The sequence below is a fragment of the Balearica regulorum genome, chromosome 14 (genome assembly GCF_011004875.1).
Source record: "Balearica regulorum gibbericeps isolate bBalReg1 chromosome 14, bBalReg1.pri, whole genome shotgun sequence".
NCBI classification, from domain to species: Eukaryota; Metazoa; Chordata; class Aves; order Gruiformes; family Gruidae; genus Balearica; species Balearica regulorum.
The window spans coordinates 2,383,867-2,411,850 of NC_046197.1; the positions used below are offsets into that span (position 1 = coordinate 2,383,867).

At 39.8% G+C, this 27,984-nt stretch overlaps 1 protein-coding gene across 11 annotated transcripts; it reads right to left on the reverse strand.

The window, feature by feature from the left end:
* Positions 1-27,940, reverse strand: MATR3 (matrin 3). 11 transcript variants are annotated; one of them, XM_075766650.1, is made up of 15 exons: positions 27,309-27,398; positions 17,653-18,731; positions 13,184-13,245; positions 12,616-12,657; positions 12,256-12,359; positions 11,058-11,110; positions 10,445-10,570; positions 9,693-9,818; positions 9,333-9,503; positions 7,905-8,036; positions 6,477-6,520; positions 5,624-6,014; positions 3,595-3,988; positions 2,869-2,990; positions 1-1,271 (listed from the first exon to the last, which is right to left on the reverse strand). In XM_075766650.1, exons 2-15 carry the CDS (start codon positions 18,541-18,543, stop codon positions 1,221-1,223), a joined length of 2,709 nt encoding a protein of 902 aa, XP_075622765.1. In that variant the 5' UTR covers positions 18,544-18,731; positions 27,309-27,398; the 3' UTR covers positions 1-1,220. The 11 variants fall into 11 exon arrangements, with proteins under 11 accessions (XP_075622765.1, XP_075622763.1, XP_075622764.1 ...); XM_075766648.1 differs by lacking the exon at positions 27,309-27,398 and adding an exon at positions 27,140-27,292; XM_075766649.1 differs by lacking the exon at positions 27,309-27,398 and adding an exon at positions 27,136-27,250.
* Positions 27,941-27,984: the final 44 nt, after the last annotated feature.

Here is a 27,984-nt window from a genome sequence, read left to right on the forward strand (position 1 = left end):
TGTTTTAACAAGTGATCTTTTAATTTGTTTGGAAACGAAAGAGGTTTTAGGAAAGAGAAAGCAAAGTTACGCAGTAAGCTGCTGCTAAATCACAGGTGTTAAAACATGCACATTTTAAAAAGAGAGCTAGAGTTTGAGTGTGGTATCATGAACACAGGAGTTCAGTAGACACATTGGTTAACATGCCAAACATCTATAACAAATTACTGTTGCCTAGCTTTGTTTATTGGTAAATCACTTTAGTAACCTGAATTCACAAATAAGCAGTAAATAACAAAAACTACAGAGAAACACAGGTTACACATGCAAATTCCTGTTCACATCTCACATGTGCAGGTACATTAAGAGCACAGTTCTAAAGATTCCTGACGAAACCAGATTTTAACAAAAACAGTTTTAAAATGCAGGTATGAAAAAATTACATGTGAAGAATATAAAGATACCTTTTTACATTTCAGGACTCAAACGCTGCTTTCGAATATACTAGAGATGTACGACAGCTACAAGATTCAAGTAAAAGCAGGAAGAGCTCAAGGAAATAATACTGCTCAGAGGAGAATGGGCATTTACTTTTCACTAAAAATACACGGAATAGCTGAATAGGAAAGTCTATCGAGAGCTTAGGGAAAAAAAAAATCACTAAGTTGTAAAGCTGACTAATCACTAATTTTCCTATTTGCTATATAACAGCAATGACATTAAAAAGAAACTGCAATTCAACATTTAAAAATGCAACCGACATTTAAAGACTTTTCAAAAGTGAAATGCAATGACAGCCTTACACTCGAAATTAAATACTTGCTAGGCTCAGACTGAAATATGGAATGTTCTAGATAAAATAAAAATACAGTGTTACTTTTTATTTTTTATTGAGAATGGAATTGAAAGACAATTTCTGAAGCTTGAAAGTAGTAAATTTCACTTAAATGAAGTTCCCATAGATGAGCTTTCCACAAGGGTGCAAGATTTTTTCTTTAATAGCTTGAAGTGTCAAAACGAAAACTTGTTGCCATTCTCACATTAAGAACAATTTTTTCTCATTAACTTAACTGCATCTGCTTTTTGCTACAACATTTAACACATGAACAGACCTATAATGCCTACTGTATTTCACTAAAACAAAAAAGAATACAGTATTTCCATCTACTACTTGTACTGCTTTTAAAAAAAGATTAACATTAAAAACAAAGCCACTGTTTGCCTTACATCCATCCTTCCTTTTAAGCTTCTTTCTTTTGCCTGTGGTCTTCTGCCATTTTATCCAGAATTTTCTGTTAAAAGAAAGCAATCATATTATGGATATATTTAAAGAGTTTCTGATGGTCACAACATCACCAATGGAAACACGAACTCGATTTTCAAGTGGTAAAATCTGTGAGTATTAACTGCAAAGGTCCTAACTGACAAGCCTGGCACTTCTCCATGTACCAGTGTGGAGCTCCTCCGAAGCACCGCATCATCGTTACATCACCCAACACACAAATGACAGCCTCTGCAGGCGTTTACCTGGCCCTACCCTTAACGCCTCCCCAACAGGCTGGCAAGCCACAAGAATTACCTGCTGTTTTGTCATGGACTTGTGACAGCCATCCTGCCACTTACCTGGGTGGGATTTCCCATCGACAAAGCCAGGGACAAAACATCTCCCCTCCCTAAAGAAGGGTTATTTGGGAAGTTTGATGAATTTGCTATCGCTTCGATGATATTTGGTAGCAGTATCAATCTATTTATTTACTTTTATTGCTCTCAAAGTGAACGAGACTCCCAGCTGGAGAAGCGCCTTGCCACTGTGAAACAAAAGCTGCATTTCCCACCTTCCTTCCCCAATTCTAAAACTGCACCAACGTTACAAAGTCATTCAAGAGCCGCTTGCTAGTCACTTGTGCCATGGCAAAACCAAATCAAATCATGTTTCATTTAAGTACATGATAGAGTTAATAAATTTGGGTTATTTCCCCCATTTCCCCTTTTACATCAAGTCTTTAAAGTCCCATAATCAGGTACCTCAATGAAAAATAAAATAAAAAAAAAAGCTATGGGTGATGGATGAGGTGGGTTTTTCTTACTACAGGATTCTGCATGGTAACTGATTTTCTGATCTACTCCTTGATAACGTTGTTTGCTTTGTGACATTTATTTGTGCCACCTGCTTTCCAGGGCCCTATATATGTTTAGGGTTCCCTATTATGCCAAGGGAGAAAGCAAATGTTTTGAGACTGAGGTTCCACCTTCTTTTCTATGGAACCCTCAGGGTCTGCTTTCAGCTCAGTAATCAACTGGTATGAAATCGATTTATGTGAACACTGCATTATTATTAAAATTTAATTTAGGATTTCCCTTCCTCGGAGGTGATATTTAAAAGCAGCTCACAGTACACAAAGATAGAGCAGCAGCACTATCATTCATGCCATGCAATCATGTGATACCTAAGTCAATTAGAAATTGTAAAACATGCTCACAAAATCAGAAGTTGCAAATGTGGATACTGTTTTTAAAAATATATTAAAAAAACAGCTTAAGCTCTGTTTGCTGGTTAAAAATACTCTCAAAGGCACAACTGGAAGGGATTTGAGTCATCTGTATTTACTCTGCACCACTACTTCTAAGCCTGGTCTCTGCTCCAATCGGAATGCCCTCTTTAATCCAAATTTACAAAAGAAATGCGAGAGCCCATCTTTAAAATGTGTATCCTGCATATTATTATCACAAGATGAAGTTTTGGAGAGGTCTAGCTTGAGTTAAAAGTTATAGAATAAGCCAATTTCCACTGCCTGAAAGCTTTTTTTTTTTTTCCTCAGTCCAGTCTCATTCAGATCTATTCCCCAGGAAAGAATCACGCCATTTAAAATGAACAAGTTTTTGCCTTACCTTCAACTTTTGATAATGAGGAAGGCTGCTGCAATGGGTCTTTTTTGCAACATCTTCATTTGTGTAGAACAGGGAACACAATTTGCAATAAAACCCTGTTTTGGGTACCACATAATTCACACCTAGAGAAGTAAACACCACAAAATAAACTAAGAGATCTACTCTACATCATTTATTTTAATGTCATATGTCATTTTAAATCTTAAAACCATAATTCACTTTACATTAAAAGCTGCTTTATCTTTAAAAGTCCTTGTTTTAGTTTAGTCAAGCCGGGGCCTAGTAATAACTAAGTATGTGCAGGCTTTTCTTTTTTCTTTTTAAATTTAAAATCAACCTTTCAGATTAAGGGTCCGTTTTATTAGTTCCTGCAAAAGAACTAACAACGTTCTGTGATAAGTTTCTGTATTCTGAGTTATTTAGTATGAATCTAAACTAATACCACTATTGTGATTTGTGCTATTAATTGAATTTGGGTTGCTAAAATACACCTCTTCCAATTTCATTTCTGCCTAAGGAAAGTGTTATGGAGAACTGTATGAAAATAAGTGGAAAAAAAGAAAGAAAATACTAGGGTTAGGGGAGGAGTGAAGAAGGGGAGGAGTGGGAAGCCCTAAAATGAAAGGCTCAGAGGCAATGCATCGCCAGAAATAAAAGTTAAATGAAATGAGAAATGCTACTGCAATGCACAGAGTCATATTTAAAAGGAAATGGAAACAGCCTTACCAACAGGAATGTTTGGCTGGTACGGCCCAATCCGAAATTCATCTGGAACAAGAGATTTCTCTTGGATGTTCTTTGTTTCCTGTTCATCCTGGGTGTCTGTGTTTTCATGGGCATTTTTCTCGGTATCCTGCGCTGTTGTGGTGTCAGAAACTTCAACTGTTTCAGCCTTCGAATTATCTTCAGGTTTGGTTCCATTTTCTAACGTTTCATTTTCCTGCTCTGGCTCCTCAATCTTGTCTACCTTGATTTCTGCCAAACTATCATCGTTTTTGCCAGCAGATTTTACTGCCAAACCCGACTTGCGGAGTTTTTGATGATCCGAGTCTTCTTCATCACCAACCTCATCTAGAGTGACAAACCCTTCCATGCTCCGCGGAAAGCCACCCACGTATCGCTGTTGAGAAAATGTTTTCCTTAAGTCAGCTTATTCTTAAGTGTTTCCCTCAAACTGTCTTAATTTTCAGAAGAGAAATCTCTTCTCCAAATTCCCTGGAAAAATGCTCAATTTTTTCCTTTGAGACCTACCTCACTCGTTCAAAATATTACTCAAGCATGTGGAAGTGTAACAAATTCTTTTTAAGTGTACTCTGCTGTCCCAGAATCCAGTGTTCCATTTTAGAATAATTTTTTTCTTGCATCATAAGGGTCCACTGTTTTATCATATCAACATGTGATCTTCAACTTGAGAATTTCAGGATTTTTTTTGTTCTATCCTTACTTTGAAAATCCTTCTAGCATTTTAAGTGGAAGTCATTTTGGAATGTACAAGTTTGGCTTCTATTTGAGACCGTTCCAAAAGATCCTCAAATTCATGCCTGCATAAAAGGTAAAACCTTACCAGAACACTTCTGTGCCCAGTAATAGTGTGAAAGTTCATTAAGAAAAAATAAATTTAGAGCTCTTTTTCAACCAGTGGGAAGTTTGGAGCTTCCGCATTAAACAAACAAAAAACCACCCAAAAATTACCAACCACCAAAACTGTGGATGTCTCAAAATCCAGCTTCGTTAAAAGACAGCTAACCTGTCTGAATTCTGATTTGTTTTGAAGCATTCCTGCTGATATGGAGACACAAGTATTCCACATGCTTAACAGCTATCGTGAGCAGCACTGTGCTCTAAGAACATAGGTTTTCAAGGAAGCAAGTCGGGCAGTTCAGGCAGTTTGTAACAACGGATACCCACACAGTAAGAAATAATCACTGCCATGTGCACTGGCAGAAATTATCCCAACACCACGTAACTAGCCGCCCACAGAATGACCCCCCCCCCAACTGAAAACCACACACACTTCATTAACAGCAAGGACCATGCCTTGCTTTTTTGCAAAGCAACATTCCAAGTCAATAATGTGACTAAAACTTTGCATGCTACTTCACGTAACTGAGTATGATTTAAACAGGAAAAAAGTAGATGGTAGGATATAAAGAACCATGAGTGTGGGATCATCTGGTGAGAGAAAAAAAAAAAAAGTAGTTCACAGCAAGTCACCTATGACTGGAAGTAATTCCCCCCCCCTTCCCCCCAGTTGGAAATGGGCCTTGACTGACCCCCAATGGCCTTGCCTACCTTTCTGGCTAAGCATAAAGAGCAGATGTGCAAACAATTTTGTCCAAATCAGCCTCAAGTCTCAAATAATTTTTTTAATGTCACTGTTCTGTGCTCAAAAGAATAACTACAGCCAGTCTAACAAGAAACTGCTATAGGGAGAACACAGTTCCTGGCTGCTTAGTATTAGAAAGAGTGAAGAGAAAGGCAAGAAAACTCCAGGAAGCGACAAGGGTAGAAGCCCACAAGTTAAAGAGTTCTCTCAAAACAGAAAGAGCAATTTAGAACTAATTTCATTTGCAAGTTGCATCCAGTGGGATCTTCCATTTTCTTCACAGGAGCTTTAACGCCTGTTTCTCTTCAGCCAGGTGTGCCACGTGTGTGTTTGAGAGACCCACAGAAAAAGATACACAACAGAATATTATGGTGCACTATTTAAGTTAGACAGTGTTTTCCACACCCAGGTACCTTGCTATACAATTACCTTTTTAAGCTTTTTCTTTGTTGCTGGATTGGCCACAATATTCCCTTCAGGTTTTACAGTCACATCATCAGCTGTGTCCTTTTTTTCTTCAGTAGTCACATCAGCTAAATTGGCAACATCTGCATCATCTCCTGCTGAGCTGCCGCTTTCCAGCAGCGCGGCTGCTTCCTCCTCATCCACTAGCAGCTCATCTTCAGATTCAAGGAGTAAACTAGGCTCATCTGGATCTGCCTGTTCACTGCTTTTAGCGCCCGATGGCTCAGCAGCATCATCTTGTTTCTCCTCTTTCACTTTATCTTCTACACTGCCACTTTCAGGTTTTGGTGTAGCATCTGTTTTAGACTTCTTATCACTTGGAGAATCTTTGCTGTCTGGAGAATATGTTCTCTTTCTGTAAAGAACAAAGAATACTTGCTCGTAAACCTGAAGAGGGCCCATAAATGACTAAAGAAAAAAAAAGGTAGGTTATATTTTTCTAGACAAACTTGAAAAAGACTGTTTTAGTTCAGAAAATGGAAAAAGTTGAGGGAAACCTTGAAGGGCATCATTCTTCAAATATGCAAAAGGTTGCTGCAAGGAAGAACTGTCCTTACAGACAGGACAACCACTTGAGGGCTAAAACTGCAGGAAGGCAAGGCTAACTAAGGACTGGAAAAGGTTTCCTGAGGAGCCTGAAGAGGCTGTGAAATCTCCATCATTTACAAGAACAGGCATATTAGAAGCAGTTCATCTCAGGGCACAACAAACAATTTGATCTCAGAGCTCGCCTGACTTTTGTATGATTTCTATACTCTACATAAAGTATTTTCATATTTCTTTTAAATAACATTATGATTTAGCAATAGGAAATTACCTAGTTTTATCCTTTTTCAGCAGTTCAACTCCTTTGTTTGGAATCTAAAATAAAATTTTAAAAAATTGTAAGTCACAGTAGAGTATTACTTATACAACTGTTGCAGCATTAATTCAGACCAGACAGCACAATCTAGCCAAGCACTTCCAGTTATGTTAATCCAGAGGTACTCTTTTACCATGCCCACCTACCAACCAACTAACAAACTGCTATTATGTTTGGCAGAACCTTACCAACCTAGAAATCTCACATCTTTATTCACAGTAATCACCAGTTATTCAATACAAAACAAATGGGATATCCTCCTCCAGAGAAATCACGTACAATTCCTCTTTTGTTTATGAACAGATACAGGGCGGTGCAGGCAATGGCACAAGCGAGTCTCCGTCTATACTCTTCTCCCTAACATTAGTAGTGTGCTACATGGAAAGCTTCAGCAGACTTGCACCGCTTCACTTCGGTGTTACTGACTAGGAAATTCCACTTGTATGGCAGTAACATGGAAAACTACTCAATGCATCGGTCAAGTATTCAGATTTGCCACAAAGCATTAATTTTTGGTACGTGATCATGTGCAATAGTAAGATTTCTTCATACTCCACAACAGAAAGCTTATGTTTATGAGACAGTTCAGATTCCTCCTGCTTTTCTACCTAGTGTCCTAGTCTGACAGAGCAAGTCTTGTAATTGCAGGAGTACTAGCCTAGCATTATGTAAAAAAAAAAAAAACCAACCACAAAACAATCCCCAAACAAAAAAAAGCTATCGGCCAGCCCTTCCCTCCTTGGTAAGAGCTGCACATGCAAATGTGCAGGTATGTTCTAAGTTTTGACAAAGCTGATTCTTAAAAATTAGATCATAAGACTATCTATCTAGGTAGTTGGGGTCAGTGTCCACAACAGGGATCAAAAAGCTTCCTGGTGCAAAAGAAAAAAAGGTTTTGGATGGCATTCAACACAGGAAACACATTCTGTTGTAATATTTCATAGTTTAAGGAGTCCCTAATAACATGTTGTCTTTTTTCTGAACACAAGAGTATGTGTACAACAAAACAGACAATGTGCGAGTACGTAGTTCTGCCACCCAACGTCATTTTACTCACTGATCATTTTCAGAGGAGGGTGAGAAAAAAAGAGAACCCACATTACAGAACATTCTCAATAGAGAAATTTTAATTAAAACCTACACCAATTACTCTAAAAATCTGAATTCTAGTAGTTGTTTGGGTTTTGTTTCATCTGAAAGGAAAATCTTTTTCCTTTGTTCTAGGCCTCATAACACCACACTCACGCTAAGTAACTGCACTTACGTAGCCAGAAAATACTAAAGCAAATCCTTCATTGTACAAGCGGCACTGAATTCTCAGTAAGCGATAGCTGTCTTCTACCTCACTTTACATCTTCAACTACAACTAAAAACACTACTTACCCTTAACACTAGTTTCTTGTATTTTTCAGATAAATCCACTTTCACACATCTGCCCTGGAACCAAAGCGCTTTGTTGGCACAATGCTCAACCATCGCTAAAGCATCTTCTCTGGTCTCCATCTCAATGAAAGCCTGAAAAGATCAGAACACACATTAAAACCAACTATGAAATACACGACAGTTTTGCGGGCAAAGCTATTTAACATAAAACATAGTGTTGCCAAATGCTGAAACAAAATTATGAGATTCAGTTATCTCCATCCTCTCCAAACTAGCTGTACAATTTAAAGTTTACCAGAGTGCTCTATAATCCCCAACTTTTCAATTCACTAATATCTGACCCATAGAAAGTTCTGAAATTAAGCAACAGGCATTTAAATAATCTGGGGGAAAAAGTCACCATCGAGTAAAATACAATTCCAAATAAAAAGCATCTGGACAGTGAAACTCATTTATTTGGTGCTTAAGTATCTGGGGATTCCAGGGTAGCTGAGACACTACCCCAGATTTTATTTTTTGAAAGAAGCCCGGAACAGAAAGACAGCGACTGCTCGTCCATAAGCCCTGCTTTGTGAGGTGTTCCTCTGAGAAACAAGCCTGTGACACACAAAGTTGCTGAATAAGCTTTTCACAACACATCTGGGCTAGAGTATCATTGGCAGACAGAAGAAAGCTGTTTCTGCATCCAACTTAAACAGCAAGGGGTTTTATTTTTCTAGTGAAAAGAAGGTCAGGGAGGACTTCCTAGGAATCGTACAATAGATTCTAGGAATTTTTCACTCCATAAGTGAGGCGTTAGGGGATTCAGGCACTCATCTCTTTGAAAAAGCACTGGAATTTCCTATTTAACTCAAGGGAGTAACAAACTGGGACAGCAAAGCTGAAAAAAAACCCCAAAAAACTAAATACTTTAAACTCCTGTGTATTTATAGAAATCATGTACATACACATCCAAAGCATTTTACTACACACACGCAATGCACTATCTTCAAACGTGGTTTTTTAGAGTTAGGGCGCCACAGCAGGACTGCTTTTGTTTAGTTTTAAAGAATGAAAAATAGAGGGTAAATGAAAGAAGTGTGTAATAGTGGAATATATTTGTTCATGTTTCATCAGTAATGTTTTTTTCAGCCTTAAAAAAAGTTCCAAGACTCCTAAGAAATCTGCATAACAAAAAAACTTAAGCCTCAATGCTAAATATACCTTCTTCACAGCTGAGGCCTGTTCTTTTTTTGTTAAAGCAGCTCACATTACAGTAACTTCTTGCAGTAAGCTAGATAGCAAGACACCACCTACACAGACCTCTAATAATTTCCCTATCTATGCTACAGCAGAAAGTCTACAGATGCACCAATTAGAGGCATGTCATTCCTTCACAGTTAAAACCCTTAGTTTCAACTCTTCACCCACATTCCTACGGTCAGTTACCTGGCTTTTCATTCTCATGAGTATGTAGTTCTTAATTTTGCCATACGGTTCAGCCAGTTTGAGCACTGCGTTGTCAGAGTATCCCGAATGAGGTAAATTGCTGAGGTGAATCACGCGACCAAGCTCTGGTTTTGGCGGCTCGGTTTTTTGGTCAGGTTTACCCTCAGGTTTCTAAAATTAAGAGATAATTTATTTTTTTAAAGTACAAACTATATAAAATACACATGGGTGACTGTCCCTTGATTAAGGCAATACAGCTGAGAAGTACATGAATTATGAATAACTTAAATGCCACAGCCTCCTAACACTGACTGCCCCAAATTAAAATAAGGCAATGTTAAAAAAGCAAAAGTGTTTTACCTTTATTCTTTTGTATTTCTGTGACAAGTGGACTCTGACTGGTTTACCGAATACCAGCGCAGGTGTTGTTGAATAGTATTCTACTGCAGCCTGGGCATCTTCAGTGGTTGACATTTCAATAAATGCCTGGAATCACATACAAAACAAATTAAGCGCTACTCCTTCAAGAATTAGTCTTTTTGTTTACAAATCTCAAGCTCTTCCTTGCTTCCCTGTAAAAATAGCTGCATCAAAAGTGAAAACTGCCTTGTGGTTACATTAACTGACCTGCAGAACTTGGCATCAATTTCAGATACTTTATTTAGGTGCCCAAACAGAACTATTCGGTTTGTTTACATTCCGCCTAGATTTGGATTCAGAACATTCAATTGCTTCCTGCTTTTTCTCTTCTACAATACTGGCTTTTTCCACACTTCAAAATATGACACTGTATAATACAAACTAAGGCCAAGTAAGTTTTCAGAGAATATTGGAACAAGAACAGAATTTGCATGCACAGTGTATTTTTGAGAAAGCTATGAACAGTCAACAAGAAGGATTTTTTAACAATATTTAAGTTAAAATGCAGTACTACAGCATTTCTGTAAAGAAACACACTAGTCACTCTTCCTTTCACACACATGACCGTGGCAACACACGTGTCACCTTGCTTGGTAGCCTAGTAAGTCCTTTTACAAAAATTCGGCTCAGACAGTAAGCAAGGTAACAACGCCAAGCAGAGCCAAAAGCAGCACTACAGGGCCTCAGCTTACCTCATTGATTTTGTTTAGAATCAGGTGATTTGTTATTATTCCGAATGGTTCAACAAGCTGAAGCAGCTGATATCTCAAGTTCTTTCCCCTCTGGAAATCCATGATGTGAACAACTCTGCTTGTCTCCTGAAGACAAAGCATGCATACGCAACATGAAAAGAAAACATGTCTCAGCTAACCTAAAAAGAAAGTCTGTCAAGGCTCTGCTCTACTTGCATCTTTTTTTTTTTTTAATTATTTTTTTAAATCTTCAGTAGTAACCAAAACGAGATGCCTATAGAAAAGGCACACAACCTCCATGGATTTCCACGGAGGAGGATGCCTACCGTGCCAAAGTTGCCTTTCTGTACGTTCATGTCCCACAGCTTCATTGTAAGAGAATATTTAAATAGGGTCTGTATGGTTTTGAAACAAATATTTTGTTGAGTACTCGGCAAAACAAAAGCCCAATCTTATTCCAAAGCTTCACTATTTCCACACAAATAAATCCTAAAATCCCACTTTTAAAGACAATCCATTAAAAAAAAAAATCTTATGAAAGCAAACAAGAAGTAGGTAACAAAATCGTAGGTTTTAAATAAAAATAAAAACCCCTCAAATTTTCAATACTAACCACTCTGCCCTTTTGCATGTGTCTCGGTCCTTGCATATTTCCATTTCCAGCTCCTTTAAGAAATTAAAAGAATAAGCAATCTTAGTTCAACCTGTAAGACTGGCATTAACATGTCTCTTCACAAGTTCTTAGGAGAGAAGTCACTTCTAATACTAAACCAGAATGACATCAAAGCTGTTAATTGTTTTATTTCAGAGTTCTTGTAACTTGAGGTGCTCCTTTCTGTTCAGTTTAACACTAGAAAAAGAGCTGCATTTACTGATGTGCAGAAATAGTAGAATAAATAAAGCCCATTAAAAAAATCTCTCCTGTTTTACAGTAAGATTTGCCATACAAAATGTCTCTGTACACAAAGCATGAGATCTCTTGAACCAAGATGCACTTTTTATAATTGAGGTTTTAGATGTGGACAAAGACTCCTAGTTTTGGTTCTAAAACACCACCAATTCTATCATAATGCCCATTTTACTAGGAAACACCTGAGAAAAACCTTTCAGATAGTTTGGCTCGAAGTCAAGTTTGAGATGTTTTTAAAAATTAACAGTATTATTTTAATGAAATTAAGCATGAACGTATCCATCATCTAAAAATCCCTTTAAAGTATCTGAAATACTTGTACTCTGTCAGGATACCTAGGTAAATTAGTTAGTTTGGCTCTTTGAGTTACTTGAACTATTTAAAAGGTAGGAAGTAACAACTTCAGGCAAGAACCTGATTCTTAGCCTGCCTTCCTGTGAAAAAGAGGCTTGCATCATCTATCTTCCCTTTTCTCAGTTGCTATTCAAATCTATTTGTCAAATTAATTTGAAATTAAGGGGGAAAAACACTCAGGACATTGAATTCTTGCAAGTTTCACAAAAAAAACTCCATCAACATGCAGCTAATCAGGAGACTGACACAAAAAACTCCTAGACAGAAAAAAAAAAATTAAAGTCCAAAAAGCGTAGATCGATCAAACACAGTGATAAAAACCAGCCATAATAATGTGACTGGTAGTTAGCAGATGGTAGAAAGGTGAGAGTGTGGGATCTGAGTACCAGTCTGTGGCCAGGGAGAGGTTCAAGTATTTCAGTTCCACTGCTCAGAAAAGCGTTTTGTTACCAGTGTTCCAGAACAACAAAACAAATTAAAAGAAGAATAAGAAAAACACACAAACAAGAACTTAAGTCCTGTAAAAGTAGGTGCCTGCTGCTGTTACCTCTTGGCCCAACAGGAGGTCCTCCAAGGTGAAATGGAGGTGGTGGTGGTCCCAGAATTCCTGGTGCAGGGTTTGTGGATTGCTGCAACATAAAGGGATCACCCCTAGAAAGAGAGAAAACACACCTTAATTTTAAACAAAAAAACCTGTGAAGCTTTCACTCTCAAAACCACTTAATTTCTGCAGAGCATCTAAGGAGAAGTCAACTTTAGCTACTTTTATTGCTTCTCTTCAGCTAGTAGAAAACAAAGGGAGGTATTAATTTGAAGAAAAGGAGGTGTGTTGTTTCACATTAAATGCTAACAACATCCTCTGCTTCAAATAAAAATTACAAATACTTAAAATTTCTTTACTACTTACATTCCATGTCCTGAATCACTGTCAGGATTCCATTCTGGATATCTTAAAGGAAAAAAAAAAAAAAAAGAGTTAAGAAAAATACCATCTCCTCTACCCATGTAATAGTTTTCATACAAGCAGTGACACCTTTACATGTTAACACAGATAGAACACATTTCTTGGTAATGCTGCCCACTACAAGAGACATTAGCAGTATCCATTGACAGAAGTGCTATTCTTCACGAGAAATTTTTTACACTGTATCTAACGTGTCTGCCAATTTATAGTACAAATTGCAGTTTATTTTACAACAAAAATTTAGAAGTTGGTATAAGTGACTAGTAAAAAATTACAATAGATTCTCAATGGTTAAGATCCTACTCATTAAAACATTATATATAGATCAGTAGGATTCAAAAGTTATGAACTGAGATCCCTTTTTTGTCCTCAAGATGTTCTTTTAAGTTGTTTTTATGCCCTGCAAGGCACAGCATGTTTTCTAAACCTGCTCTGTACAACATAATTGACCATTATTTAGTTGTACGTGCCCTCATGCTACAAGAATGTTTACTGTAGTTCAAATTCATACATTTCAAGCAGCAGCTGACAACGTCGGCTGTGAGTCGCTCCATTGATATGATGGTTCCACTCCTGCAGCAAAGTAAATAATTAAAAATTAACAGCCAGATATGGCAAGCCATTTTTAACAAAATAACGTTGTATAGCGCAGTATATTCTCTTCTAAGGTGAGGTATCGAAGATACACAGATAATGAAATCTCTTTTTGTAGTGCTTTAGAGACACTGAAATTGGACCTACCTCTTCACTCCTAACCTGGGTGAAAAGGTGTCTGATGAAAAATGTCTTGTAATCTATGGGCTTGATCCTGCCTCAGAGGTGCAAAGCTTACCAGGGGATAACTGCTACAGCAAACATGCTATCATTGTGATTTCAACTTTTAGAACTGGATGCTGAGATTTTTTTTTTTTTGTCTTCAGTAATTTTAGAATTTCCTCCACTCTCTCTGCTTCATTCCTCAGACTTTTAAAGATTAATGTGAACTAAACAGTCAAGTTTTTAGAACCATAAAGAAGCCAAGAAATTGCAAGGAATTCAGAAAGGAAAGACTACACGAAATGAAAGTGCATAGCTAGGACAAACTACAAGTATACAGGTGACATATAAAAATATATGACCATTTGAGGGGAATAATCAAGAAAAAAAAAGGAGATCTAAATTAAGATGGTACAAAGGAGGAATAATGGAATTAAACCAAATCAGCCAGGTAAAACTCCTTCTTGTTCTGGCTTTAGAACTAGAAAGGCATGAGGGCTTTCTACTTTTTGTCTGCAGGCTATTTTGATTAGAGTGCCTGATCTCCCTATCCTTACAAGTAACAGCACTAGTTTGTGCTATATTCACATTTGTAAAGTGTCAAAGCTTCTGAAGTTTCACTGCTGCGCATCTGTGAGCCACAGTCTAATTCTCACTCCACTGCTCTTTAATAAGCAAAGGGATCAGCAGAGACACATGAGGCAAGTTAGCTTTGGGTTCACAGAGAAATGAAGGGGAGAGTAACTACAGTTTAACTGAAGGCTTTCTCTTTTCAGCCACACTTTCAACTGTGAACATGTGTAATGCATTGGCCAACTTTTATACGTCTCTAACATCTATTTCTGCTCAGCACTCACAAAGGATTTTTTCTTAACCCCTAATCTTTCCTGAGTTTTAGTTTCTGCCACACTTCTAGACACACTCCTGAGGCTTACTGTGGTGTTTCCATATGCTAAATACCTAACTTGCACTTTCCACAAAGGAGAAAAACCTGGATTTAAAGTCTCCCATAAAGTACCTACACTACAATATTACTCCACAATACACAGAGTATAACATGGAGCAAAATGAAACCTTCGTTCATTTTATCAAGAAGATGGAAAATGAGAGCACCACATTTTCTTGTTAAGTGCACAAGATGCAGGCTCTGCAACTATAAATTAACAAATATGCTGGCAATTAGGATGAAAAAACTCACCACCAAAACCCCCAAGTAAACCCACCTATCTATGAAACATTCGATACTTAAACCCAAAGCTGCTTCAGTTTGAAACTCGCTAACAAGTTTTAGAACTACACTACAGAAAACAGTCTTTTAAACACTAGAAAGCCCTCTAAATTTGGGTGCACAATCTGTAAAGCCTCGGTGGCTGATTCTCCTAGATATACCATGCTTTGAAGCTGTCTTAACATGTAATTTAACATTACTATAAACTGAAATAGAAATTATCTGCAAACTAGAGCCAAAGTTTGGGAAATCTAATTCTCATTATACTTCAAATGCTTTTAAATTGGCAAAAAAAAAAAAAGAGAGATCTGACATATAGCTTTTTTTTTTTAACCCAGGGAAAGTTTTCAGAACAATGGTTCATCTACATTTATTAAATACAGTCCTTAACCTGGACTTCCCTTTACTCCTTGTCTCTACCCAGTCTGAAGTGTCACTCCTCAGAGGTTTCAGGGCACGAGGTATTTACAGATGCTAATCAACATCACCACCCACAGTTAAGCTAGACAAAATCTGAACTGAGTTTCTTAAAACTCAGGCTACCTTTTGCCTCAATTGATGCAAGCAAGAGGACATAGTGTTCTTCAGAAATTAGGCCAAACTTAAGCACCTAATTTTAGATAGCCCTCTATTAGGGACACGGCCATGATTTTCCTTTGAGACATATCACCATTTCAAGTGTTTAACCTCCAAATTCATCTGCTTGTGTTGCATCGGCCTTGTTCTTTGGCAGGGAAAACAATCCCTCCACGTCTAACACCTCATTCCTTCATAAAGGGATCAGGATTGACAAAACGCCTAAAAAAACCTGGGGCACAATTTACTTCACAATTAGACAGAAAACAAACTGGGTCTTAAAATATATTCACATCAAATTAAAGAAGCAATTAAGAACATCACTAAAAAAGAAAAAACAGAGGACTAGCCTGTTAGGTTAAGTTACACTAAGGGTGTTTAACCCCTTGCTTGGGCGTAAAATACACATTGCTTTATCATATGCTTAAAAAAAAAAATCTTCTGTTTGGACATAGGGAAAAGGAGATTTTGATACTGCAGTAACAAGTTTACATTGTCCCAGCTAAGAAAAGCATTCCCTTTCTGCTTTCCATAAATTTTGGTTCAGATCAGATTACTTTAAAAGTTCTACTTGATTCAATTTTGTGGGAGACACAAAATAAGAAATTTTGTAACTGTTAGGTATGCAAAGCAGAGGAAAAAAGGAGAGAAAGAGAAAAATTCTTGCAGTGCCATGATTTCTGAAATTAGAAACAAAGCCCAAACTTGGGTCATAAGAAACAGATGATCCAATCTCAATTATTTTATGGTGTACTAGCAGTTTAAGTCAAAGCATATTCCCCGCCCCCCCCCCCAAAAAAAGGATGGTTTTACATGTTGCAGAAGTAGTCAGCCACTTAAATTATGCTGTCAAAAGAATTTGGTATTTCTCATACCTGGAAAGATATTTCACATTGGATATCCTTTCAATAGATCTGCATACCAAAGCAAACTAAGAACCACAAGGCTTTAAAATAAAGTGCCAAAAAGAACCCTACTTACAGGATTACTGGTTGCCATCTTCAAGGGCCTCAGAAGTTTATCTTTTCAATCTAACCAAATGAAGTCCTTTTACAGAACTGAGCATGGCATCTAAACTGTTAATGCTTAAAACCTTTTATGAAAATAAACGTCAAATATAGGAGACAAGAAACCTGGTTTACTGTGATTATTTTATATAAAAAGTAATTAAAGCAACACAAGTTCATGAACTGTCAGATCAGCTGGAGTTATACAGCACGTGCTCTAAAATTGGTTTGATCACTTCCTTGCAGGGTAGAATAACTCTTGTGTTTCAAAAAGATTAGATGTACAGAAGCAGCACTTTTTGAGAGGTAACTGTAAAGAAATGGTTAGTAACAGCAATTCCACATTGTATCAATTTTACAGTAATAGCATGTATTATATTTTCAATTGAAGGCCTTCAAGCTAATTAGCCACTAATTGTGACAAGAGGGGCACTGTATTAGCCAATTAGCCAATTAAATTGCCTAGTATACTGAAAATCAGCAAGATGAGTAAAATTGGAAAAGCTGAAAGTGAGAAGGCTCTGAAAATATCATCTGAATACACAGGCCATTTTGAGTAACCTGCTACCTTGGCAGAGAGTTGAACTACTCATGAATAAACTAAGAGGGAAGTCTCAGCATAACCGAATATACCCGAAGATCCACTCTACTTGCGAGCCAAGTAAAGAACACTACTAGGAACACAGAGCAGGATACTGCAACAGCAGACTGATTGCTCGGAGAGTCTACAGGGATAGATGCAACATGTGACAATAAAAAGTGAGTCTGAAGTGTCTAAGAAAGTTGTGAAAAGGGAGAAAAATGACGACAAATTTCAGCCATAGTATGAGATAGAGTGTTAAAGTGAAATTAAAAAGGCAAGAATGCGCTAATCTAAAATGTGGTTTTTACTTTTGCAAATAAGTTCCAGGGCTCTACATTAACTCTTTCCCTTTGGACAGGGAAAAAGCAGAACTGTGCAAGAACGCATCTTAACTACATATAAATCAGCAATCAAGACAGATGTGGAGGAGAGCTGAAACTAGCTTCCTGAATAGCACAGTAGATACACTGCAAAAAACCCCCAAACCAACAAAAAAATAAAAAACCCACCCCAAAACTGCTTGAATGCCAGATGTTTGTGGTTAAGAGAACATGTAGATGTAAAATATAAATAAGATATCCCAGTAGATGATAGCTGTTTGACTTGAAGTTAAGCAATCTGGGCAAACAAAATACATTAATGTAAAGCCCTGGTTTACAATGTTTGTTAACAATTACCTTGTAAATAAACCAAGTGCCTTTTTCACTCTCAAACCAACTTTCAGATCATTTCAAAAGCAACCAGGCTACAGAAATAATTAAAGAAATAGATAAAAACAGAACAGATACTACAACGTAAAGGAAAATAGAAGTATCTGGTGCATAACTCACCTTATTAGAATGAACTGGCATATCACATATAGAGCACAGATGGGGATAACCCTTCGGTAAGAATCCATGGAAGTCTTCAATATTGCTATTTGGAGGAGCACCTCTCTTTTTCTCAAAGAGAGATCTCTCAGGACCAGGACCACGACCCATTCTGTCATACTCACTGTCAAATTTATGATAGTTATGCGAAGTCTCACCATAAAAAGATTCATCCCTACACCTTTCTCCATCTCTTAATCTGTCATCTTCATAATCCATTCTGTCATAATAACCAGATTCTTGAGAACGACTTCCATGGTCATAGTCAACCACTGGGTTGAGACTAGGACCACGATCATCAAAGCTATCTCTTCTAAAATGCCTTTTTTCTTCCCAATCATCCCTAGGTACTCTGTACGGTGGTTCCCGTGTGGATGATCTGCCATCTCTACCATAACCTTCTTCAGCTCTCCTCCTTTTAAGTTGTAGAAGGATCTGAGGCAAGTTTTCAGGAGTGATCTTGTCCTCGGGATAGCGACTCAGTTCATCTAAGTCTCTAGCAGACAGACCAAAGCTGGCCAAAATGTTAGTGGCCTGGTCTGCATCTCCACGGTGCTGAGAAGACAAAGGGAGCGGACCTCTACTTCCAATGTTAAATATAGACTGCAAATTATGGGAAGAGGTACTACCAGAAGACAGTGCACTATGAGATCCTTGTTGGTTCAATGAAGAACTCATTCCAAGATTCATTAAGCTAGCAAGGCGTGCAGTACCCTGGTTCATCCTTCCAAGAGATGCTGGCATATTTAAAGACTGGGTAGCAGCAGCAAGAAGGCCTATTCCTGCAGAGAGGTCACGCCCATGACCTTGTGAATCCCTACTCAGAGATGACTGCTGGAATGACTTGGACATTGTAGAACTAGAGCTTGTCTACTGTATGGATCAAAAAAAAATTCTTTTTTTTTTTTTTTTTTTAAGATGGCTGAAAAGAGAGCTCACACTAGAAAGCTAGGCAAACTTCACTTCAAAAATGGTAACGCCAAGAAAGAGGATCAATAATGACTGCAGATCTTCTTCAAGCTGAGAAACACCAGACAATTCTGTAGAAAAACAAGCAGTTTTAGTCATAAATCCCTTTAAACAGATGCAGTTTTAAACTTATGCATCATGTTGATCTAAAAAACATTAGAGATCTCAATCTTACCAGGCTTTTATTACATAAGTTAACAGATTCAAGAGGCACCCAGAACCTACATATATTATTTCAGATAAAAATACAGTAGCGTCTCCTATACGTACTGCTGCTCTTCTACAAAAAGCTACTTTCATACCGAAGACAAGTGAATTTCAGAAGTTTGGGATGTCTGAAAGCATCTAAAGTTTACTAGCATATAAGCTTTGATCTCTGGTTAATGCTTTTGTTTATAGCCTACATTACTGTGTCTATGAGAAGACCACAAAAAAACCTTAAGCCCATAGAATCCAAGATGACTTTGGCATATAATACATTTTTGAAAACGAAACCTATACCACCACAGAACAGGACGAAAGGAAGTTAAAAGTAACTGAAGTTTGGGCAAAAAGTTTCTGCTGTAAGATCTGGTAAATAAGACCAAACATAACATTCAATCTTTATGCAGTAAAATTCAAATTACCGATGTGAAGACAGATGTGAACAAGGAAAATAAGTTTTAAATTTTGCAGGAAGTAAACAAGACCTCTTGCTCAAATTGCAGTTATAGTGGTAACAGCACTTAGGAAGTGATTCTTTACTCTGTTATATTGCAGCTGGGACATTAGCCCGTACTCTCAGACCTCAAGCTAAACAAGGTCAGGCTTGGTACTGGGATAGGAGACCCAAGGAAAACCCTAGCCCTGCAGAAAGAGACCCCCGGCGAGTCAGGAGATGGCACTGCGCCCCTGCCAGCCCTGCAGGACAGCCGTGTCTGTCTCTCACGAGCACACTGCTTCCTTGGCTCAGGCCCGACACTTTGATACCATGACCACATGTGGTAGTTAAAGATCCTAAAACAATACTTCTGGGAGACAGATATCTGTCCCATGGCCCACTAAAATACCAACCTGGTATTTAAATATTTGATTCAACTGCATTTACCTGAAGTAAACAGTGTATCGATATCCATAGTATATTTTACGGTACAATGGATATATTTAAAAAAGTGTTCTTTTTTTTTTAGTGCAGAGCAGAAAAACTGTAATACTTCTCATACTCTTTCAGCTTTGGGATAGATGCACAAAATTTAAAGCAATTCAACACACATGACAACATTCCACCAGGAATACGTTGTTCTTGGGTTCCTGATGTGGTAAAGTCCTTTCAAATCTCTGCAGAGCAGTTTTGCTTCTCCAGCACTGCCACTCAGATGCACATAAAACACATAATCACTTGAAAAAGAAACAGGCACAAATTGCATAGCTCCAAATGAAATCAGCTTCTAAGAGAACAGGTATGTTCGGGGAGGAATGGAAAGGACAAAATGAAAGCAAGGATTTTTCCTTGAAGGGATCAGTTCTGCAGAAAGCAGTTTCTCTTGTACTGGAAACAGAAGAAAAAAGGTCAAGGTTATGAGCACGTCTCTATCCCAACCGCCTACTCAATCCAGAGCCCTTTTTCAATAGCACATGAAGTTTTTTCTACGTTACATTGGAAAGCACTTGGGTTTTCTTTCTCGCTAGCAGCATGTTACAAAATTATACGTTTCTGTAGAAAAATAATGGATTCTATGAGAGATACACAAAATACACAAACCCCACACAACTCCGTATTTGAAAAGCAACTTTTATACAGTTTACTACATATTCTGTTATCAGAACATCTAAACTTGCATTTCAGCTATGCTTTTAAGATCCACATAATTGTGTAACATTTGGTTAAGAATAAGAAATTGAGAAACATGGGGATGGAAACAAGTTTAAAAGAATCTGAGGCAGGAGACAGAAAAGCACCGCAGAAAGCTTCAGAAGAAAACAGTAAAACAAGAATACAGGGAGAGCAGACGAGGCAAATTCTAAGTGAGATATCCAGCACAAGCTGACCACACTAAAGAACACCTGAACAGAAAGCATGTATTGTAAAAATCAAGACCCTTTCAAGTTCAAACGAGAGAAACACTTAATATTCACCTGGCTACCACGTTTTATCTTACGTATATTTACTTAATCTTCAAAGTACTTTATGACAATTTTACAAGTTAATCCTTACTCCTCCTATTTTTACAGACCAATTTCCTTCTAGTTCATTCACACACTTACAGAACAGTTTGAAAACTGAACTTACTAGGTTCTTCATAAAACCCGTTATTCCAGACGGCTTTACAGACCTGACCCTGACAGTGATTCAGCAGACAGCCACATGGTCAGGAAGGGCACTGTGCATCCTGCTGTTAATGCAAGGACCCGCACTATTCAAGTTTTCACTAAATCAGGAAAGTTCTCCACTCTTCAAAAATACCCTTTCTCTTTGACCAGATGCTCACTAATCCTCTTGTCACAATTTTCAATTGGCTGTTCATTGTCCGCTGCTCTGGAGAGATTAGCAGAGAACAAAACCCATCATATTCCAGTCTGGCACGGACCTGGGCTGCAGAGAACCCGATTACATGCCATGCTTTGACCCCAGATACACATGGAGGTTTTGCATAACCATACTGTGCTGCTGCTGCAAACACCCATAGAAGAAAGAAGCAAAGGGAAAAATAAAACCAGGAAAGATGGGGGGAAAAACGAGACAAAGAAACACAGAGGGACAATCTTATGAAGGAGCATGAAGTGGAACAGTAAGACACTTGTACGATGAAGACAGAATATAACATCGGCAGTTGGTGTGCTAGGCAGCAAACTGCCCTGCACCTAATTAGGTATTCCAGTGGAGTACTTACAAAACCTAAGTTTCCGAGTTATCCTCAGAAATCGCTATTTATCACATCAGTGTCGTCTCGCAATTGTTGTTGTACTCTCCTCCTAAGCATCCCCATTCTTTAAGATCAGATGAAGACAACAACAAACCAAGGTGGGGGAAGAGCTCTAAAAAATCATGCCAAAGGATGTTTAACTTCCACATGGTCAGGTCTAATGTGTGATTTTAAGACTGCATTTCTTGCATTGATCACTTCTGAAAGATTTCATGTCAGTATCTGATAGAGACAGGTTCCCACGGACCAGTGCCAGCTTTTAAGCGAGTGTGCCATCAACTGAGTCACAGCAACAAGATGAATATGACTGAACAAAGCTGTCTAAAGATCCAGACATGATTTAGTTGAGTTGAAAGTGTTATGCTAATTGTTCTTCATGTAATTTCAGCTATACTGGGAACAGACAGGCTTTCAGATATACATTTTTAAGATCTGTGGATAGAAATTTGGCCATATTAAGATTTGAAAATATATAATATAAAGCAACCTTGAAGTAAGTTGAAAGTAAAAATGTTACTAGATTTCCAGACAAATGTGGACAATGAAAAAACACTTCGTATCTACAAGTTGCAAAAGAGTTTTCTGTAAAGGCTGACAACAAAAATAAGAAATTTGAATCCTAGAGAATACACTGCTACTAAATAAAGGCCAAAACACAGCTGATTTTCAAACACTGTAGAAGGATTTTCTTTTTGTGTAAAGTTGATTATAAACTCTTTTCAATAAAACTTACAGAACTCCTGTTCCACACAAATATTAATTTTGTATCTGAAAACAGTTTAATTCAGTGAATTCTAGGGATACATTGATCGTGCTGAACATGATCACTGTAGATTATCACCTTTTATGGACCATCAGTAGGCTGAAAGTAATTTAGCTCCCTATTCCTCCTACCACTCTCAGGTTTAATCTGTGTATACGTATTATAGCTTTACTATTAATCTTGTTCTTAGAACAATTTGTCTTTTACTCGTTCCTCTTCTACTATTTATAGAAAAGTCTGAAAAATGACTGGTTTTACTTTCTAGTCAGTTTCACTTTCACTTCAAACCCAAAATTTCTCAAAACAGACTGAATTAAATAAACTCAGTTACAGTAGAAACATGAAATAATCTGCAAGCTGAAAAACACACCCTCAGTTTGTAACAACACAAGACTTTTGAAGACAGCACGCCCCTGGGGAAAAAAAAAAGTCTCAAAGAAGTTTCACACCCACAGCCCCTGCTTTTGGGATAAAAATCTACAGATTTTTCTTCCCCACCCTTACGCGTTACACTCAGCGCAGCAATCCATTCTGCTGTGGAAGAATTCACGTGCTTCTTGGCAAAATTGTCTCCAACGCATCACAGCAAAAAAAGGTTATCGCCGGAAGAGATCCTGGAAGTCCAAGTGACAAATTTAGACAGACAGCTCCCCACGTCACTCTGAGAAATAATGGTAGTAAAAACACGAAGTTGCAAGGAAATTAGAAGCAGATGTTATCTAGCCGCTGAATGACTGAGTGTAATGGATTTGAAGTCTGCGGGATTACTTTAATACAATACAGAAAAGGCCACTGTCTTCCCAAAGGGAAAGGAGGAATTGTCTAGCAGCCTTAGATAAAGAAACTGCAGATTATCACCCATTTCAGGTACCAGCATACAGAGTGGTTACTTAATATTGCTGTTTCACATGCAAGAGAACAACTCATCTTGTTCAACTGATCTTCAAAAGTTACGACCTCAAAAATTTGAGCAGCACCTGGCCCACTGGATGCATGCGGGTTTTTTTTGTGCGCAGATTAGACAATCTGTTTCGGGCCTGGCAGAACTGGGAGAGTTTCATGTCTTAGGATTACATTCAGCTTCATCTCAGTGACTTGCTTGATCAGAAGAGCACGTAATAATCTGAGATCTTAAGTTACTGTAATAGAGGATTGCTTCAGAACAGAGAAGTATTACATATGAAAAAGACTTACTTATAAACGGGGAACTAGAATGACTAGTTTAGCAATTAAGAATCTTAAAAGAACTTACAGAGTTTTCAACATCTGAATGCCAAAAAGAGCACCATAAAAGACCCTGCTTTCCTATTTCTGCTCATTATATAATTTAATAAATTCAAGCATCCTTCTTTTTGTAAGAAGTGCATGGAAAAAAGTGCATTTATTCCTTTACAGAAACAACAGAAGTGAAAAAAGGCTGCAAGAAACAGTACAGAAAGACTAGAAGAGGCAAAAAATGGTTTTTTTTTAGAAAGGGAAAATAGAAACAGCCAGGAACATATAGAATAACTGCCATTACGTGCCCTGACCGCTCCATAAACACGATTACCTCTACGGCTTCCATGCACTCCTTCCTACTACTTCTAAGTCCGCTCTTTGCGACTATCTTCAGAGCTCCAACTCTACAATAAGATGGATGCACACAGGTTCCAGCACCTACAAAAAGCTCCATGAAGCCATTAAGACTCGGTTCAACAGAAGGGGTCTGCCAAAAAACAGTCATTGCAGAATGATGCAGGATCTTAGCCTGGAAGCTCTGGTAATAATTACCGCATGTTCACGCACTTGGCAAAGCGAGGAGACAATCACTGTTCATTCACATCAGTTTTGGAGATGAACAGCCTCACAGGCACCAAATCTTTGACAAAAATCCCAGAACATACCATAACTATTTAAAAAAAACACCAAACAGGTCGTACATAAAATGATCCAAAGACAGACCAAACCAGGGAGTTAATCAGTGTAACAGAGAAATAATTTCACTATTTCAAAAAAACCCCAAACCAAACCCAAACCAGAACGCTTCTGTATTCTGATCTGGTAAGTGATTAAAAAGCCTTCTGACTAATCAGTGAATGTAAGTCTGCCTCCAGGCATTTCCAGAGCTGGGATAAAATCACATTCTTTCCCAGCTGAAATCTTGCATGAGGTTGTTGAGATATATTCTAGCTGCAGAGAAGAATCAAGGGACTGTTTGACTGTTTTAGTGCTCAAAATAAAAACTCTATTGTTGAAGTTACGACTACACAATATGGTACTTAAACACTTGCAAACTAAACTAGTTCAGAAATATTGTGAGGTATTTACTTTTGTTTTCAAGACTTGTTGACTTAGAGCACTGAGGAAGAATGCAAGCAGCATAGAGGCTACAAAAATACACTCATAAATTAACAAATAAACTGAATGGAATAACTTTGCAGCTTTGCTTCAACAGCTTCTCCCCCAGATTTGCTGAGCTACCCAGAACACTGACAAGTATTAGATTACAAAATATCTTCACATTCACCAAAACTCTCAGCAGAGATGCGTGCAAGGCACAGAGAAAGGCAGTAGACAACATTTACTTCATTATTGCCCACCAAATTAATGAGCATTTTTATTTAAGCATTGTCCTGAATAAACCAGGTGGCAATCATATTTCAGTTTTATGGCTCATTATACGACAGATCCTTACTTTAGTTTGGAGCCTCAAAGACTGAATCTTCCCTCCTCCATAATTGTTTTTTTAGTTTTTACCTTTAGGAACATGGATATACACATTTTAAGGAAGTATTTAGGAATTTCTCATGGTTATCCTTCCCAACATTTAGTGCTGCGATGTATGTAACACCTAGATATGTGAAAAACACTTAAAGGTGAAGTTTTCTACACAGTAACTTCAGATAGCTTCTCTAACGCAAACACACAAAAAAGGCTCGTGACATTGCAAGCCCCACCAGAATCAGTAAGAAGCGATCAAAATTCTTGAATTTGTTGTTCAGATTTCATCTCCTTACCTAGTGCACAACGTGAAGGTATGGATATTGGGTTACCATTGAACGAACGCATGTACAAGGCTCAAGTGCCAGTATCCTCACTCATATTTAATTATTTCACGTAATTAAGTAATGAATCTTTTGTGGGTTTTTTGAAAAAATTCAGGACAGAAGCTCACTAATTTCTCAGTAATACATTAAAAATGTTAATATGTTTCTCTACATTTTGAAAAAAATAATATATTAATAAATTAACGTTTTCAAAATTCAGGAAGATTAAACCAGATTCTTTATAAGGAAGTATCAGAAAAGTCTCCTTTTTTTCCTGTTCTGAGGCACAAAAACTACACAGACGGTTTTAAGAGTTACATTTTCAACAACAGTTGCTCCCTACTTATCTTAGTCTAGGAAGTCAGGACCACCTAACTACAACCCTGCTTCAAAAAACCTGAAGAATTTAAGGCTGAGTAAAAAGAACAAGGACCATTCAATTGTTTAAAACAGTATCAAATACTTTTTTCCCAAAGGTATGCTTCGTGGAAAGGTAAAAAGACACACATTTAAAAGAGGGATTTTTCAGCTTGCTTTCTACAGTATAAATGCTTCATTTATCAGAACAAAGTAGTTCTTATATGCTTATTTTCAGCATAAGTGAACTTTAGATCTCATTGACTCTGAAAATAAAATACGGACATTTGAAAAAAACAAAACCACAAACCATAGAATGTTATTAATCCACCATAGGAGGTAAAAAAAAAAAAAATCCCTGCAGCATGACTCGTAACCACAGCCTAAATTATATGAAAGTGAAACTGAGTAGAAAGAGAAGTCAATCAATTCATTAATTCTTAATGCCAGATAAACATCAAAACCAGCACTTTTTGAGACTAACGGCCTTCAGAGACGCTACGAAGGCAGGCACGTTACTGACAAGCGGTTTAGCTTCGGAGGGGACGTTCTGGGGGGCTGGCGAGGAAAGACGCCGGCTCTGAGGCCTCAGCAGGAACCAGAAGCGCTAGCAGGGCGCTCCGGTAAAGTTTCAGTCGGCGGGAAAAGCGGGCTTTTAGCTGGGGTCACCCCTGAAAACACGTTTTACGTGCCGAAACGCCGAGCAGCCGAGAAGAAACCCCTCTCCCTGCGCTCAGCAAGCGCCGGGCACTGCCCGCGGCGGGGCCAGGGGAGGGGGCACCCGGCCTGCCGCTGCCCCGCGGCACGGGGAGGACGGCACGGCGCAGGCCGGGCAGGCCGCGCACCGCAGCCGACCCTTCCCGGCGAGCGGTCGGCCGCGGGGCAGCAAGGGGAGCCGCGGGGGGCGCCGGGCCGGGCTTTGTTCGGGCCCGCCGGAGGCCGCGCGGCTCGGCCCGGCCGCAGTACCGCCAGGCGGCGGGCGGGGGTGCCGGCGGGCGCTGCGGGCGGCCTGTGGGGCAGCCGGCGGGGCCGCGACACCGGCCGGGCCGGGCCCGCCGCTCCCGCATGCGCGGTGCCGCCGCCACCGCGCGCCAGGCCTGGTCCCTCCCCACCCCCCCCCCCCCCCCCGCGGCCGTTCCTAACGGACGCTCCCTCCCCACCCCACCCCCCCCCTCCCGCGGAGCGGCGGCCGCCGACGCCGGTTCCTAACATGGCGGCGGGCCGAGGGCGGCCGCAGCGCCGCTCCTACCTGCGGGCCGCGGGCGGCGGGAAGGGAGCGCGGCGGCGCCTCCCGTTCGCTGTCGCACCAGCGGCGGGGGAGGGGAGGGACGGAGGGACTGAGGGAAGGAGCGAGGCGGCTGCGCGAGCCCCGCGCACGTCTCGTCGCGCTCGCGAGAGCACGCCCGCCCGTCGCCCGCCCGCTCACGTGCCCAGCGGCGGCCGCCCCGCTCCGTGCCGTGCCGTTCGCCTCCGCGCCGCTCCGCTGGCTGGCGAACGGCGCCCCGCCCCGCCCGCTGTGTGTGGATGTGGATGTGGCCGGGGGGGGTGAGGGAGGAGGCGCCGCCGGCCCAGGTCTCGCGAGAAGTGGGAGCCGCTTACCCTGCTCTCGCGAGAGCCTTGTCGCGCAGCGCCGCGCCGGCCCGCCGCCCGCCTCCCGCTCATTGTCCGCGCGCTCCCGCGGGGGCGGATGGGAAGGCACTCGAGGGCGGGGCTTAGCGCCGCCCGCCTGTCCCCGCCCCCCGGGCCGGCTGAGGGAAGGCTGGAGGGTCGGGGCGGGGGTCCGGGGACCCGGGTTCGCGGCCGCACTCAACGCCGTCACCGCAGGGGTGACAGCTGGAGGGACAGTCCCGGGGCTCCCCCAGGAAGAAACGCGTTCCCAGCCCCTGCAGAGGCAAACCCTCCTCCAACAGAGCCAGAGCTCCCCTCAGGGCCCGCGCCGGCCACCACCTCTCCCGCATTCCATGACTGGAAACGGAGGAACGGGTAACGCTAGCCAAGCGCTTTAGCACGTATTTTCCCAAGATAATAAGGATTCATCGCTGGCGCTTGGCTCTTCTCACCCTCGAAGCGTTGTTACCTTTGCAATAGGGCAGGCACTCATAGTCCCTGCAGCTCCCTAGGCCGGGCTCCAGGCAGGCAGCGCGGCCGTGCTCTGTCAGCCCAAGGCCTGCTCTCCTCAGCAGAAGGAAGATGTCACCATCTCTAAGATATTTAAGACAATGGGCTCTCGATGACTGTTTGGTTCGTTAGAAGATTCTGGCAAAAAAAAAAGCCC

Excerpts from the sequence above, each read along its gene's own strand:
- MATR3 (XM_075766650.1), bottom strand. The coding sequence starts at position 18,543 with ATGTCCAAGTCATTCCAGCAGTCATCTCTGAGTAGGGATTCACAAGGT. Across the intron at positions 12,360-12,615 it reads AGTGATTCAGGACATGGAAT|GGGTGATCCCTTTATGTTGC; the intron begins GTAAGTAGTAAA and ends CTCTCTTTCTAG. Across the intron at positions 3,989-5,623 it reads CAAAGAAAAAGCTTAAAAAG|CGATACGTGGGTGGCTTTCC; the intron begins GTAATTGTATAG and ends TTTTCTCAACAG.